Below are 23362 nucleotides of genomic sequence, written 5' to 3'. Positions count from 1 at the left end.
CTCTTTGGCGAGAGAGGCAGGGAGCTGCTGGGAAGAGATGGCCTCTACCTCTCCCCCCTGGGGAGGAGGCTCTTCTCAGCCAGGCTGGCTGACCTGCTCCACCAGGCTTTAAACTAAGCCCGCTGGGGGATAGGGGGACTACTGCCACTGCTGGCCCGCTGAGCAACCCTTGCAAAGCCAGCAGACCAAGCCACTTAAGGGAGCCCACCCCTGCCCCAGCCCTGGCACAATCTGTGGGCAAGGCAAGAGCCCCTAAGGGCACACTTGCCTGCCTGTACACTAATGCCAGGAGCCTGGGTAATAAGCAGGACGAGCTTGTCCTCCTGCTCAGTGCAAAGAATTATGACGTCATTGGGATAACAGAGACCTGGTGGGACTCCACCCATGACTGCACCACGGGTATAGAGGGCTATACCCTGTGCAGGAGGGATCGTGTTGACAAAAGGGGCGGGGGTGTAGCTCTCTATGTGAAGGAAAGCTACATGTCCCTGCAAGCTGATGTTGGCGACCGGCATGGACAGCTAGAGACGCTCTGGGTAAAAATTCGTGGGAAAAATGGCACAGGGGACACAACGGTGGGAGTCTACTACAGACCTCCCACTCAAAGTCCTGAGCTTGACCAGGAGTTCGCCCGGGAACTGACTGAGGCCGCTTGCTCCAGGACCTTGGTTGTCATGAGCGACTTCAATTACCTGGACATCTCCTGGGAAGATCACTCAGCAAAATCCGAGCGGTCGCAAAGCTTCCTCTCGTGCATGGATGACCTCTACCTGACTCAAGAAGTCTATGGGCCAACGAGAGGCAAAGCACTGCTCGACCTGGTGCTGGCTACGGGGGACGACCTAATCGGCGACCTAGTGATGGATGGGAAGCTGGGTGACAGCGACCGTGAGCTGATCACCTTCACCATCCGCCATAAAGCTGGCAAATCAGTCAGCAACACAGAAGTCCTTGACTTCAGAAAAGCCGACTTTGACAAGCTCAAGAGGCTTGTCGGTCAGGCCCTCAGGGACCGTGACCCCAGGGAGACGGGAGTTCAAGAAGAGTGGTTGCTTCTCAAGGAAGCAATCCTCAATGCACAAGCTAAATCTATCCCAACACGGAGGAAAGGCAGCAAGAAGGCACAGCAGCCCTCCTGGCTCTCTAGGGACCTAGCAGACCTCCTGTGGCTAAAAAGGAAAGCCTACAAAGGATGGAGGATGGGATTCACCTCCAAGGAGGATTATTCCGCGCTGGTCCGGTCCTGCAGGGAGCAAACCAGGAAAGCCAAGGCTGCAACTGAACTCCAACTAGCTTCAAGCATCAAGGACAACAAAAAGTCCTTTTTCAGATATGTGGGGAGCCGGAGGAAAAGCAAGGGCAATGTTGGACCCTTGCTAAACCAGATGGGGCAACTGACAACTGACGCCCAGGAAAAAGCCAACCTATTAAATAAGTACTTTGCGTCAGTCTTTCATCAGTCCCGTGGGACGCCCATGCCTGCTATGGGACAGGGAGATCCGGGTGATGGGGATCCCCTACCCTCCATAAATGCTGACCTCGTGAAGGAACACCTTGAGAAGCTGGATACCTTCAAGTCAGCTGGCCCTGACAACCTGCACCCCAGGGTACTCAAGGAGCTGGCGAGCATCATAGCCCAGCCCCTGGCACGGATCTTTGAAAACTCCTGGCACTCTGGTGTAGTGCCCGAAGACTGGAAGAAGGCCAATGTGGTGCCGATCTTCAGGAAAGGGAGGAGAGTGGATCCGGCTAACTACAGGCCCATTAGCCTGACTTCTCTCCTGGGGAAGATCTTAGAAAAGTTTATTAAGGAGGCCATCCTTGATGGACTGGCCCAGGCTAACATCCTAAGGGACAGCCAGCATGGGTTTGTTGTGGGTAGGTCTTGTTTGACCAATCTCATTTCCTTCTATGACCAGGTGACCTATTACCTGGACAAGGGAGAAGAGATTGATGTCATATATCTTGACTTCAAAAAAGCCTTTGATCTGGTATCCCACGATCACCTCTTGGCCAAACTGGCCGGTTGTGGCCTTGGCTCCACCACGATCCGCTGGCTGGGAAACTGGCTCCGTGGTCGGACCCAAAGGGTTGTAATCGATGGCAGTCACTCATCGTGGTGCCCTGTGACCAGTGGGGTCCCTCAAGGCTCTGTCCTGGGACCCATACTGTTCAACATCTTCATTAATGATGTGGACATTGGAGTCAGAAGCGGACTGGCCAAGTTCGCTGATGACGCCAAACTTTGGGGCAAAGCATCCACGCCAGAAGATAGGCGGGTGATCCAGGCTGACCTGGACAAGCTCAGCAAATGGGCGGACGAGAACCTGATGGTGTTTAACACTGAAAAATGCAAGGTTCTCCACCTTGGGAGGAAAAACCTGCAGCATCCTTATAGGCTCGGCGGTGCTACGTTGGATAGCACTACAGAAGAAAGACTTGGGGGTCATCATTGACCACAAGATGAACATGAGCCTCCAATGCGATGCTGCAGCTAGTAAAGCGACCAAAATGCTGGCTTGCATCCATAGATGCTTCTCGAGCAAATCCCGGGACGTCATTCTCCCCTTGTACTCGGTCTTAGTGAGGCCGCAGCTGGAGTACTGCGTCCAGTTTTGGGCTCCACAATTGAAAAAGGATGTGGAGAAGCTTGAGAGAGTCCAGAGGAGAGCCATGCGCATGATCAGAGGCCAGGAAAACAGATCTTACAATGACAGGCTGAGAGCCATGGGACTCTTTAGCCTGGAAAAGCGTAGGCTCAGGGGTGATCTGATGGCCACCTATAAGTTTATCAGGGGTGACCGCCAGGATCTGGGGGAACGTCTGTTCACCAGAGCGCCCCAAGGGATGACGAGGTCGAACGGTCACAATCTCCTGCAAGACCGTTTCAGGCTGGACATAAGGAAGAATTTCTTTACTGTCCGAGCCCCCAAGGTCTGGAACAGCCTGCCAGCGGAGGTGGTTCAAGCGCCTACATTGAACACCTTCAAGAGTAAATTGGATGCTTATCTTGCTGGGATCCTATGACCCCAGCTGACTTCCTGCCCTTTGGACAGGGGGCTGGACTCGATCTCCCGAGGTCCCTTCCAGCCCTAATGTCTATGAAATCTATGAAATCACTTGTGTCTATTAGGCCACTATGTAGAGAAGTTAAATCAGGGAATGAACCAGTCTGGCCACCATCATATCTGGCAAAACAAAAGGAGTCAATGTGGTACTTCTTACAAGACACCATCCTTAACCTGCAGAATGGGCTCTGGCCTCATACCAGCTGTTCACTAAAGCTACTTAATGCTATCATTAGGAGGTAGTTGTCATACTGTAAAGTTCAGGGAATCCCTTTCAAGCCTCTGCAAAGTTGAAACACTACTTGTGTCATGTCCCACCTGCCCTGGCCTTCACTAAGGAGACTTGATGCACCCATAAAATTCTACTGAGCAACTGATTCCTTTCCAGCTCTCTGGATACCTCCTGCTTTTGCTAACCTTGCTGCCTACATACACCCTTGGACAGTCTCATTTGTTTCAAATGCAGAAGTTGGATAGTAAAGCCCACTTTGGATATAGTTAAACTTCCTGCTGTGCTAAAAGTTGCCCTGACTGGTACACATTATTCACAGGAGATGTATTCACGGAAGGTTTCATGAATACCAGAGCCTCCTTGCAATATCATGTACATGGAAAAAAACCCAGAACCACTTTACTTATACCATTATAGTTAAATTGGTACAATTCTGTACTCTGGTTACAATTATATCTCTATAAAAGTGCTTTAATAGAGCTCATTTCTGCCTGGAAATAGGAATATGCCTTAGTAGTACATCGCACATTTTTTTTACAGTACCGCTACAGCCACACTAAGGGTTGTGGTGATATAACTATTTTTTGTTCAGAGACATGAGTCATATCTTTAAGAGACAGATACACTGATCCAACATGTGTACGTCAGACAAATAAAGACTATATCTGTTAAAACAATGCAGTCTTGTTGCAGTGAAGTTACCCAACTGAATATTCCTGATGAATACCAAATATTCATAGAGGAAAAAGAAACCTGCCTGCTACACACCTTAGACACAGCAGGCAGCACCCAATCTGCACTAGATTTATTTGTAGGCTTTCATTTTAGGAAGCTTGTTCTAAGGAGGGACTGAATGGCAGGAAATTGTAAACACCTCAAACAAAACTGCCTCTCTGAAAAGTCAAGCAAGTGTTTCTCAGTTGGGCTGCCAAGAGGAAGATGTAAGGGAGTGTTTTTTCTTTCCCCTTAAAACAGGGCAGAGAAAGAGAAAACATGCACCTGGTAGCATGCCTGCTTATACTATGCTCACATGGACAGCTACAAGTGGAAAGTGTTTCCAAAAAAATAGCGTATGTACAAACACACAGCTTCCTTGTTCAAGCCACAGCAGCGTTAGAGTGCATTTAACACTGCATTCTTCAGGCGCCATTTATGCACTTCAATAAGCCTCTCCCCTGCCCTTCTACAGCCCTTTTTATCCCCACCTCAAACAACAGGCAGGGAAAGATGCTTTCTTTAAAGCTCCTCTATTTCCCCTCTCATTCTCTCCGCTGTAATTAACTTCTTGTACAGTGCCTGGGAAATTTCTACTGATGAGCATTAGAATTAGCTGCAAACGGCATCCTGCTACCCTAGCTGGTGTCAGTTAAGACTCCAACTGAAGCACAAGTAAAAGGGAGCTGCGATGTCATTGAAATCAACAAACACAATAGGGACAGAACAGAGGTTACTTGGCCCTGTGTCTTGTCTGAAGTATTATGATACAAACTCAAAGCTGCGATTAAATTTCAGACCTATATGCAAGCAGCGTGCAACTGAGTGGAAATTTTTAACCAAAACGTGGCCACATTTTCAGCTGCCTTGGTGTTTTGCAAGCTCACATTTAGAGATGCATCAAACAGTAAAACTGGGTGTAATTCTGTGTGTGCCTCAGTTATACAGCTGAGCTCCCAACTATGTAATAACAAGGTGACTTCAGCGAACACTGGATCAATAGGAATCTTTCCATTAACTTCCACATACAAGCAATCAGTGCTGTGGAGATAAAACAGAAGGCCAGGGCTATAAACATCCAGCGAGACAGAAGACAGTGGAACCGTGTCAGAGTGCAAGCTCTCAGAGACTGGGGGTGGGCTAAGCATGCACATTTTAGGCACTATGGGAACATAATAGGATTTTACTACTGGAAGCCAGTCTCTCACTAGATAACGGGCCAAGGTCAACAGTATGCATACAAGAAAAAAAAACAACAAATGAAATCAGCACGCCCACACACGCAAGAAAACTAGGTTTATGTATGTAGCTTTTTTCCCCAAATGGTCTTTTCCTTTACGTTAATGATGGCCCTTCCACCACACCCCGCACCAAAACAAAATGAATGGCTTCATTGTGACCAATTGGGTCACGATCCCCGTTATATCCTCCAAAATCTCTGTTCAAACCAAACGGGTATCAAGAGGCATTTTGTAATTAAAGCAAATACACAAGTTGATGGGGATTTTTCTTCTGGAGCATTTAAGATACTTGTCATGCCAGTAATATGGATCACTGCTGCCAAAGCAACCTGGGGGGAAAAAAACCCTAGTCTCTTCACTCCAGCCACCACGGCAGCCACTACCTGCAGCATTCAGTTCCCAGACAGCCGCATCCCACGAACAGCAAAGTCACCTGGCAGAAAGATATTCAAATCTGCCTTAAACTGATCTCTAGCAAGCCTTAGCTTTAAACAAGGTCCATTATCTCATTATTTTATCAAGATTTCTCATTTGGTCCAAGAAAGACGAGTGTTTTAAAGGTCTATTATGAGATCAGATTTCTTTCATGCCTAGATATTTCAGAGGTTCAATATTCCTTTATCAGACTTCAGTTTAAAGTAAACCCAAACCCAAATAAAACAGAGGCAGCACTTCAAACGATGCAGATCTATTCTCTGATAAGGACGTTGCTTACGTGGGCTGAGGGTGAAGAAAAAACCCTGAAATGTACAGGAACGTTCTTCTCCCAGTTTGCTATATCTGGACTTGAGCGGTTAAGATATAAATGTCATCTTGCAAGTGGGAGAGAAGGAAAGCAAAAAGTGAAATTAAGGAGTTCTGTATATCAGGCCATTACACTTCCACCAAAAATAGATCATCTTGATCTCGTGTGACATTTCTAAGACATTTATCTTGGCAGCTTAGAACCCTCACCCAGAAATGGGACACAGACACTGTTCATTCTGCATGGGAGTGTGGTGGTCCTCTTGACAACACAGGTTTATAAAAAAAGGCTCGTTAAATTTGTGAAAAGGCATGACGGAGCCTTCAAACTATTATAGACAGACGTGGAAGGCACACGGCCTGCTTCTCCTACAAGGAGGAAGTGCTTCTTTCAGCACATGTTCAAATACAACTTTGTACCTTATGGAATGGGGAGATGTGTTAACCCTCCAACTAGGAAGAAAACTGGGGGGGGCGGGGACACAAACATTTTATGCTGAGCACGTTAGGGAAACGTGCGCTCTAGCTCCATAGTTAAGGATGACTTAAGTTTTTGACTTAGAGCAATGATTCAAGCTCTTTATTAAATATGAAAAACACAGCAGTCTTTCCATAAGATTACAGCACGTTAAGTGCAGACTGGATTTTCTGCGAGTTTAGAAACAATTTTAATTAGTCTGAGGCGATTTTTTCAAAGACTTCCCTTTTTACTTCTAGCAGCAGAAGACCTTTTCTCATAATTATAACAAATAGAGCACCAGTTTTCAAACTTTCCTTACAGTTAAAACAATTCAATGTTATGCATTAGCTGCATTCTCCCATCCTTTAAGTACTAACAAGCCATTTTCTGCAGTTACTCTTCACAGCTAACATTTTCTTTAGAGAATTCCACGCAAATCTCTCTTCAATATGGCAACTTTACTAGTCTTTTCAATGGGACTAAGCTATGCTGGCCAAAATAGACACCATTTCCATTCACCTGCTCCTCATCACGTCCTAAGCTGCTACTCCATTCCTAATTAGCAAAGAAAAAAAAGTGGCAGCCATTTTGATTCAGGATAGCCCTTTGTGCGTTTTTCTATAAGATTTTTTTCCATCAGCCTCTAAAAATCAGTTATAAAGCTGGCAAGAGAGGACTATGAATTCTAAAAGATATTTCCTGAAGTGGCCTGTTTCCTCAGGCTTACACAAAAGGAAGGGCTAGAGGGATGCTGAAAGTTCACTGATTTAGTTCAAGATTAAATTAAAATCAAAATTAAGAAATCCATCCCGAGTCTATGTTGTTAAAACAAAACAAACAAACAAACAAACAAACATTTCAGGCTGCACTAGGACAATCACAATCCCCCCAAAAATCAAATGAGGTTCCATATCAAGATTAATAAATTGTATATTCTGCTTTCCCTGTATGTCACCATTTTCTTTGAGTGCTTTACACTGCTTGACTTGTGACGTTCAGACTTGATATCGCCATATGACTCTACTCATCTTTTCTTCCACTTGAATCTCTCAAACGTTCTCACCATAAATTTCCCTTTGGGTGCATGCACTCTTAGATTGGCACATTCTGTCCGTACACTTGGGAGTCTTCTTGCTCCTCATCCACCGAGCGCAGTCTCTTTAAAATTCTTCCAGAACTATCCCCTACCGATCACTCTATACCTCTCTCACCCACTAAGTCGCTGGCCCTTGTTCCGAGTGTTAAAACTGCATGCTTTACAAAGGACTGATTGTTACTTTAGCCTAGGTCTATGAACTGTACTGGTGAAAAACCAAGTGTGTGAATGATGATACCAGTTGTTTCCATTAGCCAGCTGCTTGTTTTAAATACATGTGATGTGACACAGTAAGACGGCCATTACGTTATGCATGACTGAATGAGGATGGGAAAGAGCAGTGTCTTTCCAGAATTTCCTTGATAAATATTCCAGCTGAAGTGTTCTTAAATGTATGCAATGTTATCTTCCTAGGGCTATCAGCCTACAGTCATGATTTAGTGATACAGCAGCCAAAATGCGTGGGCTACATTTTCAAAAGGCAAAAAAATGCACATAAGCACGTGCATAAGTGACTGCAAATTGTGGGCACAAAAATTGGGAAGTCAATGTGCAAAAAAAGGAAATTCGGTGCCTCACAACCTACTTGTACTGGGCACAGAGAAGAGGAAGACTGCAGTAGGGAATCTTTGCAATATGAATTCTCACCTCTGTTGGGCTTCTTTAAAACAAACAATGAATACAACATGAGTGGTCCACTAAGGGATTCCATGAGCTCCTGCCACAATCCCCTTTCCAGTAGGGGTGCACCGATAGAGATTTTCTGGGACAATACCGATGGCTGATTTAAGGAACCATATTGGATGATAGCAATCTGATTCAGATATACAGCTGAGCAGCTTGGAGACTAGCATCGGGCTGGTAAGTCTGGTGTGGGGGAAAGGATGTGGGGGGCACACTGAGGCCCTGGGAGGGCATGGGGGTCCATGTGTCCCCAAACCTGTGCACCGGGCAAGGGTGGGCTGCTACTGCAGGCTGGGGCCGGGGCAGTGCCGGGCTCCTCTAGGCGGCAGCTGAGCCAGGCTGTGCTGGGGGCAGGTGGTGGCGGCAGCGCTGGCAGGGGAATTATGGCGGGGGGCTGCAGCCACACCAAAGTTCACCATAGCCCCCCCTGTAGTCCTGCTCCCAGCACTGCCAGCACCTGCCCCAAGCACAGCTTGGCCCAACCTGCCACCAGGAAGAGCTCAGCACCACCCCAGCCCATAGTGGCAGTCCACTCCCCCTGCAGATCCGAAAGCATGCACCCCATGCCTTCCTAGGGGTGCACACAACGGTGGGAGCCACCCTCCTCTCTGCCAGACAAGCTGCAGCTCCATCCTATGCCCCACCCCGGATAAGCAGTGCCTGTCCTAGCCCCATTCCCTCCCTCACCATGGGGGCCTCAATCTGCACCCCCCCCGCCCCTTCCTTCAAGCCACAACAGACTTACCAGCACAACGCTGGTCTCCAAGCTGCCAGGCTGCACTCTTGGCCACATGCATGCTGTGGCTGTGTGCATGCACATGGCATTTAATCGGCCACTCAGGCAAAAAAAAAAAAAAAAAAAAAAGCCGACTGCCGATACTGTCAATTTTCCCTATATCAGTGCCAATCCGATATGGGACTGATGTATCGATGAAACTCTATTTTCAAGTACTGTCTACAGGGTAAATCAGCTTCTTAGGCAAGAATGCATGAGCCCTTTGAGGCAACAACCTTTTGGGGTGTCACCTTGATATTGGACTAACTTCATATTTGGGAGACATTTTGGATAAATTTTTGGGCATAAATTACCCTTTCCAAGGCCTTCCTGAAGGTTTTAGGCATTACAATGAACCAGGCTGTGGTGCCTAATTGTATGAGCTAGTTCTTCCTACCATGAGTTGCCTCCTTCCTTTCACTGGAAGTACTTGTGGAGTCAGTCATTATTCAAACTAAACTCTACTGCATTCTAAAACAACGTGAACTTAATCTTTCTAATCTCACGGCAGAAAGTCTCTCAAGAAATACAGCAGTCATTCTGAGTAACTCCATTCCACTGCTGTTTATTATATACAATTAAAGATGACCATTTTGGGGCTGCCTCTAGTCATGAACTATTTGATTTGTGTGCTAGGAAAGGTACTTTTTCCAGTTAAAACAAATCCTGACCCCTCCTTCCTACAGCGAGAAGCTCCAAACATAGGTGAACTCTGAAACTTTACATATGGCATATACATTAATCCTTACTGAAGGGAACATGCTTTGCTAGGATTGCAGAAAAATGGCTTTTTAAATGAAGCAATAAATATCTGGATGTGTAGGCCTTTGAATGTCTACCAAGAAATTGTGTTATGCTGTAAGGTGAGAAGTCAAGAGACTGAGGCAGTGCCAACAAATGAGCAACTAGAAGAGTATGCAAGACTGTCCAAGGAATTTACAATCTCTGCTGCTGAAGCTGGTAAATGTTGTAAGCAATTTGGCTTGTACACGTCTCTTCTCAGCCACCCATTTAAATCTATAAAGACATGCAAAATATTGTGGGGTATGAGACTGTACAGTTAGTGAAGAAAATCAAGTTAGTTATAGGCACAGTATTGTGTCTCAAGTGCACCTAAGCGGTAACTGCTATTCCTGTTTTTCTGAGGTACATGAAAAACAGTTGCTTACCCTCCAGTAATTCTGGTTCTTTGGGGTATTAATTAGTGCAGATCCCATGCAGATATATCTGAGTCTTATGAACAAGAGCTTGGAATCATTTCCAAGACAATGCATTTATTACGGCCACACATGTAACTGGTGTCTTTTAAAGAAGCCAGTGGCTGCATGCCCTTTTTCAGAGCCCATGTCAGAGTATTACGAAGGGTAGGGATGGCAAGCAGGCTGCAGTGTTCATATCGAGTAAGCATCTTGAAAAAAACCACACAGTCACTAAAAGGTAAATAGCTCTTCTTGGAATACATGTTAAGGTGGATCCCACCATAGCAAGAGGTATCCTCTCCCTAGGGGGACTGCAAAGTATCAGTTGCATCAATCAAACCCAGATTTGAATACAACCTTCCTAAATTTAGCCTCTGATCAGTAACTAAGCCCAGTGCATGCTTGACAAATGTGAATGGATTGCCCCATGGAACTGCTTTGCAGATTTAAGATAGCAGTACAAATTTTGGAAGCAGGCCAAGGATGTCATTCAGGCTCTCATCAAGTGTCCCCAATGGACTTAGCCACTCCAAAAAGAGTCAGCTTCTGTGACTACAGTGAAGCTCTCACCAACATGTGCTCAAAGGGCTTAAAATGTTAATGCTGAACATACACAGAGTACCACAAAAAGCGTGTACTATCAGCTGGACTGAGCTAACACTCCCTCACCTTATCAAAGACATTTTCCCACCACTTTTAAATTATATTATCCAAATTACTAATTCCTACCATTTTAAAAGCATATGGATTCAACTGCACATGTAAAACTATATGCGTACATCTCATCAATTTTGACTTTACTAACAGTTCCACCATATACCAAGAACTTAAGAATGCTGTCAAAACACACTAAAAAAAGGTACCATCATCATATGGACTGTTTATACAAAGCTTTAACTGTGGGTGAGCAAAGGCCTTTTTCTGGGGTCAATAATGACACATCAACTGATTTTCCTCACCTATTACTGTGCTTGGACTTCTCCCGATCTTTTTCCTTGTCCTTCTTGTGCTCTTTATGCCGGTGTTCTCGATCTTTGTGTTTATCTTTGTGTTTGTGAGAATCTGTGAGGAGAAAAGCAAAAGGAGTTAAGAAATAAAATCAGAAGCAATCTGTTTTGGGCCACAAGCCCCACATCTATGCATCCTGATGCTGCTATCATATCCCCCACAAGTCAACAAGTGGAAGAAAACCTTAGCACTAACAGATCCTATCGTACTTAACAGACAGATCAGTCTACTGGGAACAGTTAACTCCTGATAGCAGCAACTGTATTTAGAGTCGTTGGCCCAACAATTCTCAAACACTTTAGGGACATGAAGAGCTCTGTGAACTGGGTAAGTATGGTTAACATTATTTTGCTGGTAGGAAAACTAATTTTTCTATGCAATTAGGTAATTAAGGTAAAATAGTTCCCAAGTCATTGGTAAAAGGCAGAAACATTGAGTATGAGGCTGGGAAGTCAGGCTCACTGGATCCCTAAAGTTAGGCTGCACTGTCCCTTATTCATATATTATTGTGCACTCATTAACCCACAGAAGGCAAAACCAACTATGAATATTCTACCTCACAGTCTTCTGCCACAGAAATCTCCTTAGATAGTCAAGATGTCACAGAAACATACAACTGCCTCCAGGAATCACCTACGGACACCTCTCATTGAGGACTATGTAGACAAAACCTATAAAAGTTTAGTACCTCCATTTAATTTTGGAAAGCAAGTATAGCAACATTTCTGTGATAATTTACATCCAAGAACCTCTTTGTACTTTAGGACGATTTAATCTTCACGGTTCCTCAGTGAAGTAGTGATTATCCCCAAGTTAAAGGTTGAAAAACCCAAGCAAAATTATTTAGCAACTTTTCAGTTTCCGTCTTCCTTCTGCAAAAGATTTCTGACTCAACTATGACAGTCTCCCGATTCCTAGCCTTGTGCCCTCTAACAAGCTCTTGTAGCTTCTAAACACTGATTTTACTGTGAATGTACAAACAGAAAAATGCCTTATGTAAATTCCATTTAACCCACTGTTTTATTTGCTGTCAGGTACTGACAGGAGATGCTTGCAATAAAGAAGCTAAAGGAATGCATGAAGGTTGACATTCTAACCTTCCATTTGACTTCTGCCTCTTTCTTTGCTTCTGCCGAGTTCTCTTCTAATACTTCCATATCCCACATCCAATTCTGTGTGTAATAATTCACTAACAAGTATATAACTGAGCAAGAAATAATCCAATTCTCTGCATTTTGGGTCACCAGGTGAGTGACTTAAGATTTCTGCACTTCAGTATTGCAGCTTAATTGTGCTACAGTTTTTAGATCCCAGGCAGCAAGTTGTCTACTGTCCCAGTACACTGAAGCCTTAAAGCAGCCTCTGGGCAGACTTTGACAAGTCTCAGAACTGCCAAGGAGTGATTTCTTGGGGAAAAAAAATTACCAAAACAAGACATGTATTTCAGTGGCACACTGGCAGCCAGTCCTTGCCAATCTTGTGATCCTTCAGATTAGCCACCAGCTGGATGCCTCCACAGGCTGGAAACAGTCTTGGTTTTTCTTCCACAGACCCTTTACTCATGGATTCCTATGGCAAGGGCTGAAATGAACAACTGCCTACTTACATGGGATGAATGGAGCAAATCACTAGAGAAACCATCACAGTGCTATACATAGAACTATGTAAACTAACATTTTATAATGCAGTCAGATTTCAAAGAGGTTACACACAGACACGGTGTCAAACTTTTTCTATTGAGATTCATGTTCCCCTGAAGTTGGAAAGTATCTGTGTTTGAAATTATAAAATTTTAAATGCAGAACAGTAAGATTCATTTATTGTGAGAAAAACACAGACAAACGCAGAGCTGCCTTGCTTTGACCTCAGCATTCCATTGCAACCAAGGCGTCTGATTTCTAGCAACTGTCTGCTGAAATGATCATAGAAAAACAAGGGTTGAAGAGACCCTGAGAAAGTCTGATCCACCGCCTGCCCAAGGATAGGATCAATCATCCCAGACAGATAACCTGCAAATTGTATTCTAATGAGAATTGCCCCCCTGCTTTTACAAGGCAAATCCATTGGCTCCGAGTTCTGAAGACACATCCATGTAGGAGCAGGGACACAGAAAAGTCGTAGTCAAGCTCTGACAACTCTTCTCTGCACTGCTGTCCTCTGCACTTAATTATATGGCCTACCATAGGAGCACTACCACAAAATGCACATGCGCACTTGATAAGATGAGCTCATTACAAAGTTTTACGGGAAGGAGAGAGAATACCATTCACCTATTCCGTACCCCTGTGGCCAAAAAGCCAGCAAAGAAATGCTCCTGGAAAAGAAAACAGAAGCTCTATTTTCTACTCTGTCAGTAGATAGATATCAAGAGAAAAAAAATGTTTATTTTCAGAAGTACAAAAGAGTAAAGAGAGTCTTGCGCCAATAGATATGTCTGCCAATTATCATGTCGCCACTGTCCTCACCACTGCCTGGTGAGAAAATGAGATGAGAGCTCTAAGAAAGGCAGACCAACTGGCAGACAGAAATGGCTGGTGAACAGGCAGCTTTCTGCCTACTTTATGAGGATTAGGGAAACAGAGCAGCATCTAGAGTCATTATTAATGGCTTTTCAGTGGCTTGGTCATTAAATTCCACTTTAGGTATGCGCAGTGCTGGAACCAATGCAGAAGTTGGAACCACTTGAGATTAGCGAATGCAAAAGACAGATGACCAAATCGGCATGAGAAATAAATTCTTGTTCCTGGATATTATTCCCATCCAAGTTCACCGACCTTGCAGTAGTCAGAGGAAACATGCAACTGTAGTGTACATGACTACTTCTAGAGGTAAATAGTTTTAACACCTTACGAAAATCTCTCCAGTGCCTTCTTTCTGGTTCATTATCCAATTCCTAACTATAAACAAGGACAGCCTCCTGCAAGTGAAGGAGCGGACAATCCTTCTACAACAACATACCTATTAAGTGTCTAACAGGATTTGGCCCTAAGTGGACTTCAGTGCTTATTTGTGATCCTATTCCACCCTCCTTGAGTTTCTGAAAAAATTAACAACAAAAAGATGGATGGGCTCTGCTGGACACTGCTTTCTGTGAGACTTAACCTTAAGGCCCATTACAAAATTGGCACACTAACCTTTTCATGGATATGAACAGGGTGGGAAAGGATCACACTTAGGTACCTATTAGGTGGAACAGGATAAAATCTCCTTTAGATCTCCCTTTTATAGCTAGCCAAAGAATATTTGCTTCTCCCATCCTAAACAGGGAGATAATGCAGGATTATAAGTGAAGCCTGTTCTCTACTGTGAGCTTGGTTGGTCCATAAGGAAGTTAGATATGATGTTTGCAGTTATGCAAGAAATCAAAGATTTAAGTGGTTCATGCTTATGCAGGAAGGGGGAAGATGACACTTCATGGCAGGCTTGATAAAAATCCAACAACTCCAAGCCAGGTATTACCTCTAAGGCTCCCTTGTTGGGATCTGCTAATACACGTGTGGTGTTTAGCATCCCTTCTATTCCAAAATCAGAATCACTTAATGGATCTGGAGCTGGATTGGTCTGTTAGTATGGTATATCTCCAGAAGAAGATGCCAATTCCCATGCATTTCCTGCTATTCCTTGCTCATAAGCTGCTCTGAGTTTCTCTGTTGCTTCGGAGTCTCACGCCTGTCCATTTAAAAGTATTCCTGACATAAGTAAAACATTATAGACATTTTCTGGTTTGTGATGCTGCTTTTAAAGTGTTTCTTTGAAAAAGGTTGAATCACAAGCCTGTTAGTGACCCTGAATATATATTACTGAAACAGTGTTGTTTTATTCTCCATGCAGAAACAAAATTCTCCAAGTTAAGATGGCTTTTTAAATACAGAATTCCCAGAGAATGGAGACAGGGCTTCAGGACTGTCATGCAGTAGAAATAAACCTAGAACACTCCTTACTTACCGATGCCAGCTGCCAGAAAAGGTCAAACAAAAACAGCATGCAACTATGCTCCCAGAAAGGCCTACCATTTCTTTTACCAAAATGAACCACCACATAACCAAAGTAAATCCTGTTAGGCTACAACCTGTTATCCAGCACAGCTTCAGGCCCGATATCTCAAAAGGAGCATTAGGCCCAAGTCACCATGCTAAGGGTACATTTTTTCATGCACGTTTTTAAACCTTAAGTCCTAGAGAGGGAACTGGATTTACCAAGTGAGTGTAATGGCAGGCCTAGCAAAACTTTCAGAAGTGTTTCATGTAATATTGCCACTGTACAGTAAATCCCATGATATGGATTTTAGAAATCGTTTGCCAATCTGCTCCAACTTAACTCCAAGAAATCTGGCTCTCTGAGGAATCTAGTTACTATGGTTTGGTTTGTGTTTTAAGCATACAAAAGAGGCTAAGCTGGCTTTTCTTCTTTCTATTAAAGTGTCATAACTATCAACTTAATACCTGGTACCCCCTATTTTCAAGGCAATTATACCATTTTTCCCAAATTAACCAATTCTACTGAATGTGAATCTTTATTACAAATAGGTTCCCCTTCTTATAAATCAGTCTTTGTGGCCAAAGTACAACTTTTTCATTGTTCTGCTTACAAAGTTTCCATTAGTAATTGATGCTTTTTTGGGAGATGTTATTCAGCTCTAGGAATCAGGCATTTTTTTTTTAATTCCCCTTCCAACTCAGTTAATGGGGCGTTACCTTTGCTCCCACCTTCATACTCTTAAGGACACATTGATACATCTCTCAAGTTGTCAATGTATTTTAATTAGATTTTGACCTCAGGTTTTGAATGATATAGGTGGGGATGATCAGAAGGGTTATTCTATATTCACTCCATCTAGACAGGGCAATGAAATCATTTATACCACAGTCTGAAAATTTAACTTAATTTAGTTTCTCTAGCTTTTCAATAGCTTTTAAACCACATCACCAACCATCAACCTTACTGATAAACTCCTGTTCCCAGCAAGTCTTTCCAAATGTTGGTTCATTATCCCCCACCCCTCCCCATTCTGAAGCTGTAAATTCAAAAGCATATGAAGTGGGAACCATTAAAGGCAAAAATCAGAAAAAACCCCACGTACAATTATGTTAGTTTTGAAGAATGAGATAGTAGGCCTTTCTGGCCCAGCATATGCGCGCACAGCATTTATTGTGCTGATTTGAACAAAAGAAAAAAAAACACCCCAGGATGACTTGACCACAGTATTTTCCTCCTTTTCAAGTCAGAATAATCTGTTAAATAACAATTCAAATTGCCTCACCTGTATGCAACAGCTTCAGACTATGGGAAGGGCTGTTAGAAATGGCAGTTACCCCATTTCTGGCAAAATGCTGTTTATTCTTTAGAAGGCATTATGGGCTATTTTATCCACATACTGATAACAAAAGATTAATGGGAGGCTACAAATTCCATTAGACTGCTTGGGTGGCACCTGAAGGCAAATTAGGTAATTCAGTTAAGTCCATCTGGAAAGAAACTTAAGTTTCATTACAAAGGGCTGGAAAAAGTCAGCTGGGAAGAGGAATCTTGAGCAAAGAAGTACTTTAGCAGGATAATGGTTGACCCTCTCCCTGGTAAAGAAAACCAATAGGTGTTATGTGAATGGAGCCATGTACCTGTGGTGTGCTGCAAGAACAAGGAACTTGAAGAGAAGCCGAAGAAATCTTTATCTGAATCCAAACCTGTGGTGGACAAATGATACTTAAATTTAGTTTGATTTGTTTACAATTCCAAACAATGCTACTGGAGAGAACCCGGAGTCTTCTTAGTCTAAATAGAAAAATGGAAGAGAAGGGGAGCTCAGGACAGGAGATGAGTGATACATTAGGACTACTGTTTTATGTATGGGAAGTCATATGGTTGAGACACTTAGTTCCTGTTCAGGGGTGGGAAGGACACTGTTACCCTGAAAGATGTGTTGCTGGTCTCTCTCAGTTCCACAATGGCCTCTTAGTCCTGAGAAACAAGCAACCAGAAGGCCAGAGTAGATTTACTGCATCCAGCAGGAGGAAGCATGCTATGTAGAGAGAAATCCAGAAGCAAAGCAAACCAAGAAATAATCCACTTGTATTTAAAAATTCTGTTATAAGGAGCAGAAGAACAAGATAAATATTCAAGACCTTATTTCCAAGACATATTTGGGGAAGGGCAAATTATTGTCCTCTGTGCTTTCTAAAACAGTCGCTCAACAAGCCTCACTTATTTACCTTTTAGAATAGGGCCCCATTTTCCACCAGGAAGCATCAGAACTTTGACTTCTATAAGAAAGGTCCCATGAAGAAAAGTTTAAGGGCAGCACCAGTGGTGAGATTCCTGTATTAAAAATGAACTAAATATAGGAAATTCATTCCTCCCCCTTCCCTCAACACACACAGATTGGTCTACTGGCCTTGTTCATAAGGAAAAAAAAAAAAAGCATTCATTCTGTTAATTCAAACAGATGACTGGGTGAACAGCAATACCTACCAAGGAATAAACAAACCAGTTTCACTATGCTGTCATTTCCTTTTTGGGAAAGTATGTAGCTTTCAATAGAAAATCTGTCCTTGGCTCCACTGACAGATCATCCCTGGAACATCACTGTGAGAACTGGCAATTCTGCTTTTGAGGGCCCTCCATAACCAAAGAACAGACAGGGTGAAAAAGTTAAACTCACCCAATTCCTGTTACAAAGTGGTCTCTTTTGTTCTTAAGTTTATGGCTGTTGACATCTGTTTAAAGGCATAATGGGATCTCATCTCTGATCCCAACAATTGTACCTCCTGGTGTGCTACGTATGCATGGCAGGGCACAAGATTCTGGGATTTGGAATCTGATGCAAATCTACTTGTCAATGCAGGGGGAGCCTGGGATCATGAGTTAAGAATCAGGTGCCCAACAAATCAGCTGATCATTGGCTGGACTAAGACTGGCATGGTTTGAGCCTCAGCATGGTCCTTGATTGTCAGCTTGCAGGGACCACACCAGGCCTGGCTGGAGATCCTGATGCGGTCCTAACCTTGTCACACATTCAGCTTAAGGTGTGACAGAAACCGGCCACAAATCTTACACATTTTTGTGTACTATTTTTCTGGCTGCTTTTCTTTTGCATGGAGCCATTAATTCCCTGAATGTGTGGCAGGGTTACTATTTAAGACAAGATTAACAGACTAATTGAGTCTTAAGGTTAACATTTGCCAGGGGTCTTTGTTCTTAACCTTGTGATGTTTTACAAAGCCTCCTTTTCCATCAAAAAGTTTTGGCTAATGGGTATTAGTTTGTGCAGACAATACAGGGTTTTGCTGCCTAAACTCCTGGGGTGGATGTGCCTGTTGAGGATGTTAGTTCTCTTTACCAGCAAGGATGCCTGACTATAAACTAACGGATCATGGCCATTACACTGGACAGGTTGGGTTTTTCCCATTTGTGTTTTGTGCTGGTGTGCTATATTTTGAACACTGGCTAATGTGAGACAAAAGGAAGTAGCGAGAGCCTTGGCTTCCATGGAAGCACAGTTTCATTTCCCTTTGCTCTCTACAGATAAATTTAAAATTACACTGGCTTTGTTTTAAAGGCAAATATCTGTACATAAATATTATCACACAAGTTCTAAGGTCGAAAGACTGAGGGGGAGGGATCTTAAAAAAAAAAAAAAAAAAGAGAAGGAGGAAAAGGTTTGATCTCCCCAAAAGTGCACTCCCTAGTCTGATGCAAGTAAAGCAGTTAGGAGTGCTGTTATGTGAAGTTTGGTGCCTTCACAGCAGTTATTAGCGGTCAGCATGCAATTCTTCAGTGCCATCCAAGATCACCGGCTCCAAGTATGAAGTTCTTTCCACTCCTTGGCTTCTCAGAATTGTCTACGACTTCAGGCAAGAATGTTCTCTCTAAGCTTAGAGATATTATACATTTGTAAACATCTGGACATGGTAGTTGTCTACACAGCAAGTGTTTCTTTATCATTATTTTTATAGTTCCGACATATCTTGAATGGGTGTTAAGGGCTTTATGACTCAGTTTCAGAATTATGCAGTTGACCTCTTTGGACAGAAGGGAGGCACACTTACACTGAGAGACAACAGTCATTGTCTAGACAGGTCTGGCATGTCTTATAACTAATAGTATCAACTGAGAAAGGGTAGCCCCATTCTGGGCTCAAGCTTTGCCACGGCCCTGAACAACAATGTTTATTACACAGTGAAGGTAGTTTTGGATTATAGGGTCCATCATCCTATTTACTGGGCTGGATGAAGAGTGTGCTTGCATGACCACACCAAAGTACTGGATTCTTAACTACCAATTGAACTCCCCTCTTTCTTCCCTCAATTTATTTCTTGCAATTGTTAGCATAATTTAACAAGTTGCTGAATAAAAGTGTTATGCTGCTGAAAGGACACTGAATCTAGCAACACACGTTATAGTTGAAGACTCAACTCAACTTTAATTGCTTTAAACAATCATAGTGATTTTTTTTTGCCAGCAACACAGTCTTAATAGGCACATATCTTAGGCATTTAATTCAGATGAAGCTGGTGACACAAGCACCCCATCAGAAAAACCTAAGCCATAACAGTTATCCAACATCTTCAAAAGTAACAGAGTGATCTGGGGAGGACAGGGGACAATTATCTAGCAACCCCTAACTGTAATCCTATTCATAAGCATTGCTTTGTGGGAGGTTCTGGTCAGCTTAGGTTAAGGAAGCGATTCACAGCAAAAAGCTTACTTCAGACAAGAAAAGCAAAAAGATAGGGGCAAAGCTTCCATGCAGCTTAAAAGCCAGAAGTAAAACAGTTACAACTCTGGACTGTTACCAACTTACATGATCTAACAACTTTTAAACCTTACTTTAAAAGGTTATTGTGCTTCTTGACCTCACAAAGATTTCAAGAAGCTTAACTGTTGACAAAGCTCGATAAAAGGAAAATTGACATTAAATCGGCAATGGCTTTTTTTGGCTGATGGGGCCAATAATGTTGCTGATAAATGCCTACGTACATGTGCGCAGCCACAACATGCATGCAGCCAGCTCAGCAGCATGGAGAGCAGTGTTTAGCTGCTAAGTTTGTTGGGGGGAAGGGGTGAAGGGAAGGTGGGGAGGGCAGATCGAGGCACCCATGGTGAGGGAAGTGGAACTGGGGCTGGTGCTGCCCAGCTGGGGTGGGTCAGGGCAACTCCTGCCTCTGTGTGCATCCCCAGGGGAAGCAAAGAGGACACGTGTCCCCCAGATTTGTGTGTGGGGCAAGCTGCGACAGGCTGTTGCTGGGGGTGATGCCAGCCTCTTCCTGGTAGGGGTGTTGGGCAGGGGCTGTGCTCAGGGAGGGTGGTGGCAGTCCTAGGAGGGGGAGTTCAAGAGAGTTACAGTGATTTTTGGGTGGCTGAAGCCCACCCTGCTTCCAGCACTGCCACCGCCTGCCCTGCCTGAGCACAGCCCCGGCCCAACCCACCCACCAGGAAGAGTCCAGTACTGCTCCTAGCCCCAGCCCACAGTGGCAGCCTGTCCTCATCCTGTGCACAGATCTAGAGGGCACATGCCCCCCCATGCTTCCTCCAGGGGCGCGCACAGTGGTGGACGCTGCCACCACCTCTCCGCAGGCCCTCTAGATGAGCCACTCGCAGCTTTGTCCTCCACCCCACCCCAGCCAGGCAGCACCTGTACCTGCCCCAGCCCCAGCCCCATTCCCTCCGTCACGTGGGGGCCTCGATCTGTCCTGTCCCCCTGCCCCCAGACTCACCAGCTGGATGCTGCTCTCTAAGCTGCCGGGGTGCACACTGGCAAACTGGATTGGTATTAGTCAATATGGCTCGTTAACAATTGCTCATCAGTATCAGCCCAAAAAAATCTTCATCAGTACACCCCTAATAAAAACCCTAGGTATAATCATAAAGTTACAGTAACTGAATTAACCATGTTTCTGGCTCTCAATGACATGGGCTTGGCAAGGAGAGAAGCACAGGACCTAGAGGTAAGTGGTTTTTGTCTAGACACAAAGGAAGTAGTTAAAAAAGCAAAGAGCAGCTTCTAGGAATTGCTGACCACGTCACCATCAGAGCAATAGGAGTCGGGGCAGAGTACAGTAACTACAGAGAGCAATCAAAAGAACTGTCACGCTTCCTATCACTGCCAAGACCTGGAATCCTTCTACATGTTCCTGGAGATATTAGACGGATCATGCATTTAAACAGTGCTTGTGGACAAAATGCAGCACTTGTGATGTCTAACTTTACAATGGGCTTCCTGTGGGGAAAAAGGAAAATCAGGAATCTCTTTTTACTATTATTCTAGTGCCTCGGTTTCCCTTACAAAACAGGGCACCATCACCTACTGTTGAGAGGCAGTGCTCATCTTTAACGTTTGTAAGTCATCTAATGTTCTGACATGGCACAAGGGATGTACAAAAGCATAATCTATGGTAAGACCACTTTCTGCTCTTTACGACAAATGCCACATAACATTAAATCATTCATCTTTAAATGAATAATTCTCTGGCTTGTAACTGGAGGTCCATGCCAACTTCTACTCCATTATTTTGCGTCTAAACCTGCATTTGTCTGCTAAATAAAACTAGACAGTGAAGAAAATGGACTTGTATTTTCAGTCACTTCCAACTCCCAAGAAATACTGGAAGTGCTACTGAAACAAATTGGCTGGGTTTCTGGTACTTCTGCTAGAAAAAACATGTGTAAGCTGGTTTTTTACAAAAGCTGCCTGATGTGTGACCCTTACCCAACAGAGTTCAAAGCTACCCCTCTAATGTTTGGTACTACAGACCACCTCTGGCCCCTGAGCTTGTAAAATCCAGCCCATGCTCAAGCAGAAGCAGACTGGCTCAATTAAATGTGCACTGGCTAACTCTTTAAAGCCTGTTAGAATTTATTTTGCTGTCAAATTCAAGCAAACAAATAAAAAATGGCTTTGCCCCAACCACTTTTTTCCAGTGCATCACCAGCCTGGCTCAACTAGCTTACAGCAATTGTTATCATTTGAATACATTCCAGCAGTTGCCAAGAGACTTCCAGCATGTGCAGGATTCAGTCCCAGACTGGTATGACAGGGTAAAAGCTGACAACATGTCCCTGCCTTTGATGCAAAGGCTTTAGCTACAGTACCTGCTGTCTCTACCTCAAATAACAAAATTTATATATGCCACTTTCTTTGTCAATCTTCCAAAGACCCTACTGCTATATGGCAGAAAAGGAAAGTACAAACCCATGAAAGAATAAATGTTTTCGCTCGGTCTGAGCCTTCAAGAGGCCAAGAAGCGATTATTACACAAGGATATTGACCTGAAGACACTGAAGGTGGTCGAAAGGCCAAATGGTCCTTTCTGTATGCTTTCTGCCCCTTGAGATGGGTACATGGATTTATGAGGAATTCCTGCATTTACTAGAATATAAGATGACTCTGATCACAGGATGACCTCCCCACATAGTTAATTCTATATATGGAAAATTTATCAATTTGATATCATTTTCCAGGAACAGAATCTAGTTATTGGAGGTTTGCCTTGAGTTTGTCTCCCTCCCACTACTAGAGAAAAGAAGATGAATCGGGGGGGGGGTGTCAGGTGGCCCTGCTGCCCTCCCCTTGCAGTGCCCCCGCTTAGTGGTCAGACCATATTCTCCCTGAGCACATGGAAGCTCAGAGCAAATTGGAAAACAGTGACCATAAAAATCAACACCGCTGTAGTAATTTGCATACAGTACCCATAGACTTTGTTCAGAGAACCCATGTATTCTGCTTCCCCCATCCCCCCCAAACTGCAGCAAGTCCCCCTGGGAGTACGCCCAGTGGTGGGGAGTTTGAATTTTGGCAGTATTCCATACATACTTTTAAGTGGCACTTTTGTACCTACTTATACATGGGGGTCTGCCAAACAAGGCAAGTGCTGATTGATTTTCCAGGCAAACCACAGGGCTGGAAGCCATTTCTGCAGGTGAAGAATAGCAGGCCCCTCCCCGCAACACCTCTGACTGGCTGAGGGGCCTGGGTGGCCCCACCCCTTAATGGTTGCAAAGGCCATCATGTTGCCAATTGACATGGGGTAGGGCCACAAGGGGCAGTGCTGCATGGACAGCCTTCACAGCCAATCAGCAACAAGAGGTGGGGGTGGCAGAGGGAGCCAGTATTTTATTTGCTAAGTGATTCTACCTCCCAGGAGCCCA

General features: G+C 44.0%; 1 protein-coding gene across 2 annotated transcripts in view; it reads right to left on the bottom strand.

The window, feature by feature from the left end:
* The window catches only part of TOP1 (DNA topoisomerase I), a 93724-nt gene that overhangs the window by 40295 nt on the left and 30067 nt on the right, over positions 1–23362 (bottom strand). Inside the window, exons 3-4 of one of the 2 annotated variants that reach the window (XM_090064464.1) lie at positions 16837–16902; positions 11173–11275 (exon numbers count right to left, since the gene is read on the bottom strand). In XM_090064464.1, the coding sequence (XP_089920590.1) occupies positions 11173–11275; positions 16837–16902 (169 nt within the window). The remainder of the gene's footprint in view (positions 1–11172; positions 11276–16836; positions 16903–23362) is intronic. The other variant, XM_090064465.1, reaches the window with a different exon arrangement.

The sequence above is a fragment of the Crocodylus siamensis genome, chromosome 10, assembly GCF_052110815.1.
Source record: "Crocodylus siamensis isolate JL-2025a chromosome 10, ASM5211081v1, whole genome shotgun sequence".
Taxonomy (NCBI): Eukaryota; Metazoa; Chordata; order Crocodylia; family Crocodylidae; genus Crocodylus; species Crocodylus siamensis.
The sequence above is the reverse complement of the archived record's forward strand: the minus strand, read 5'-3'. Positions and strand labels throughout refer to the sequence as shown.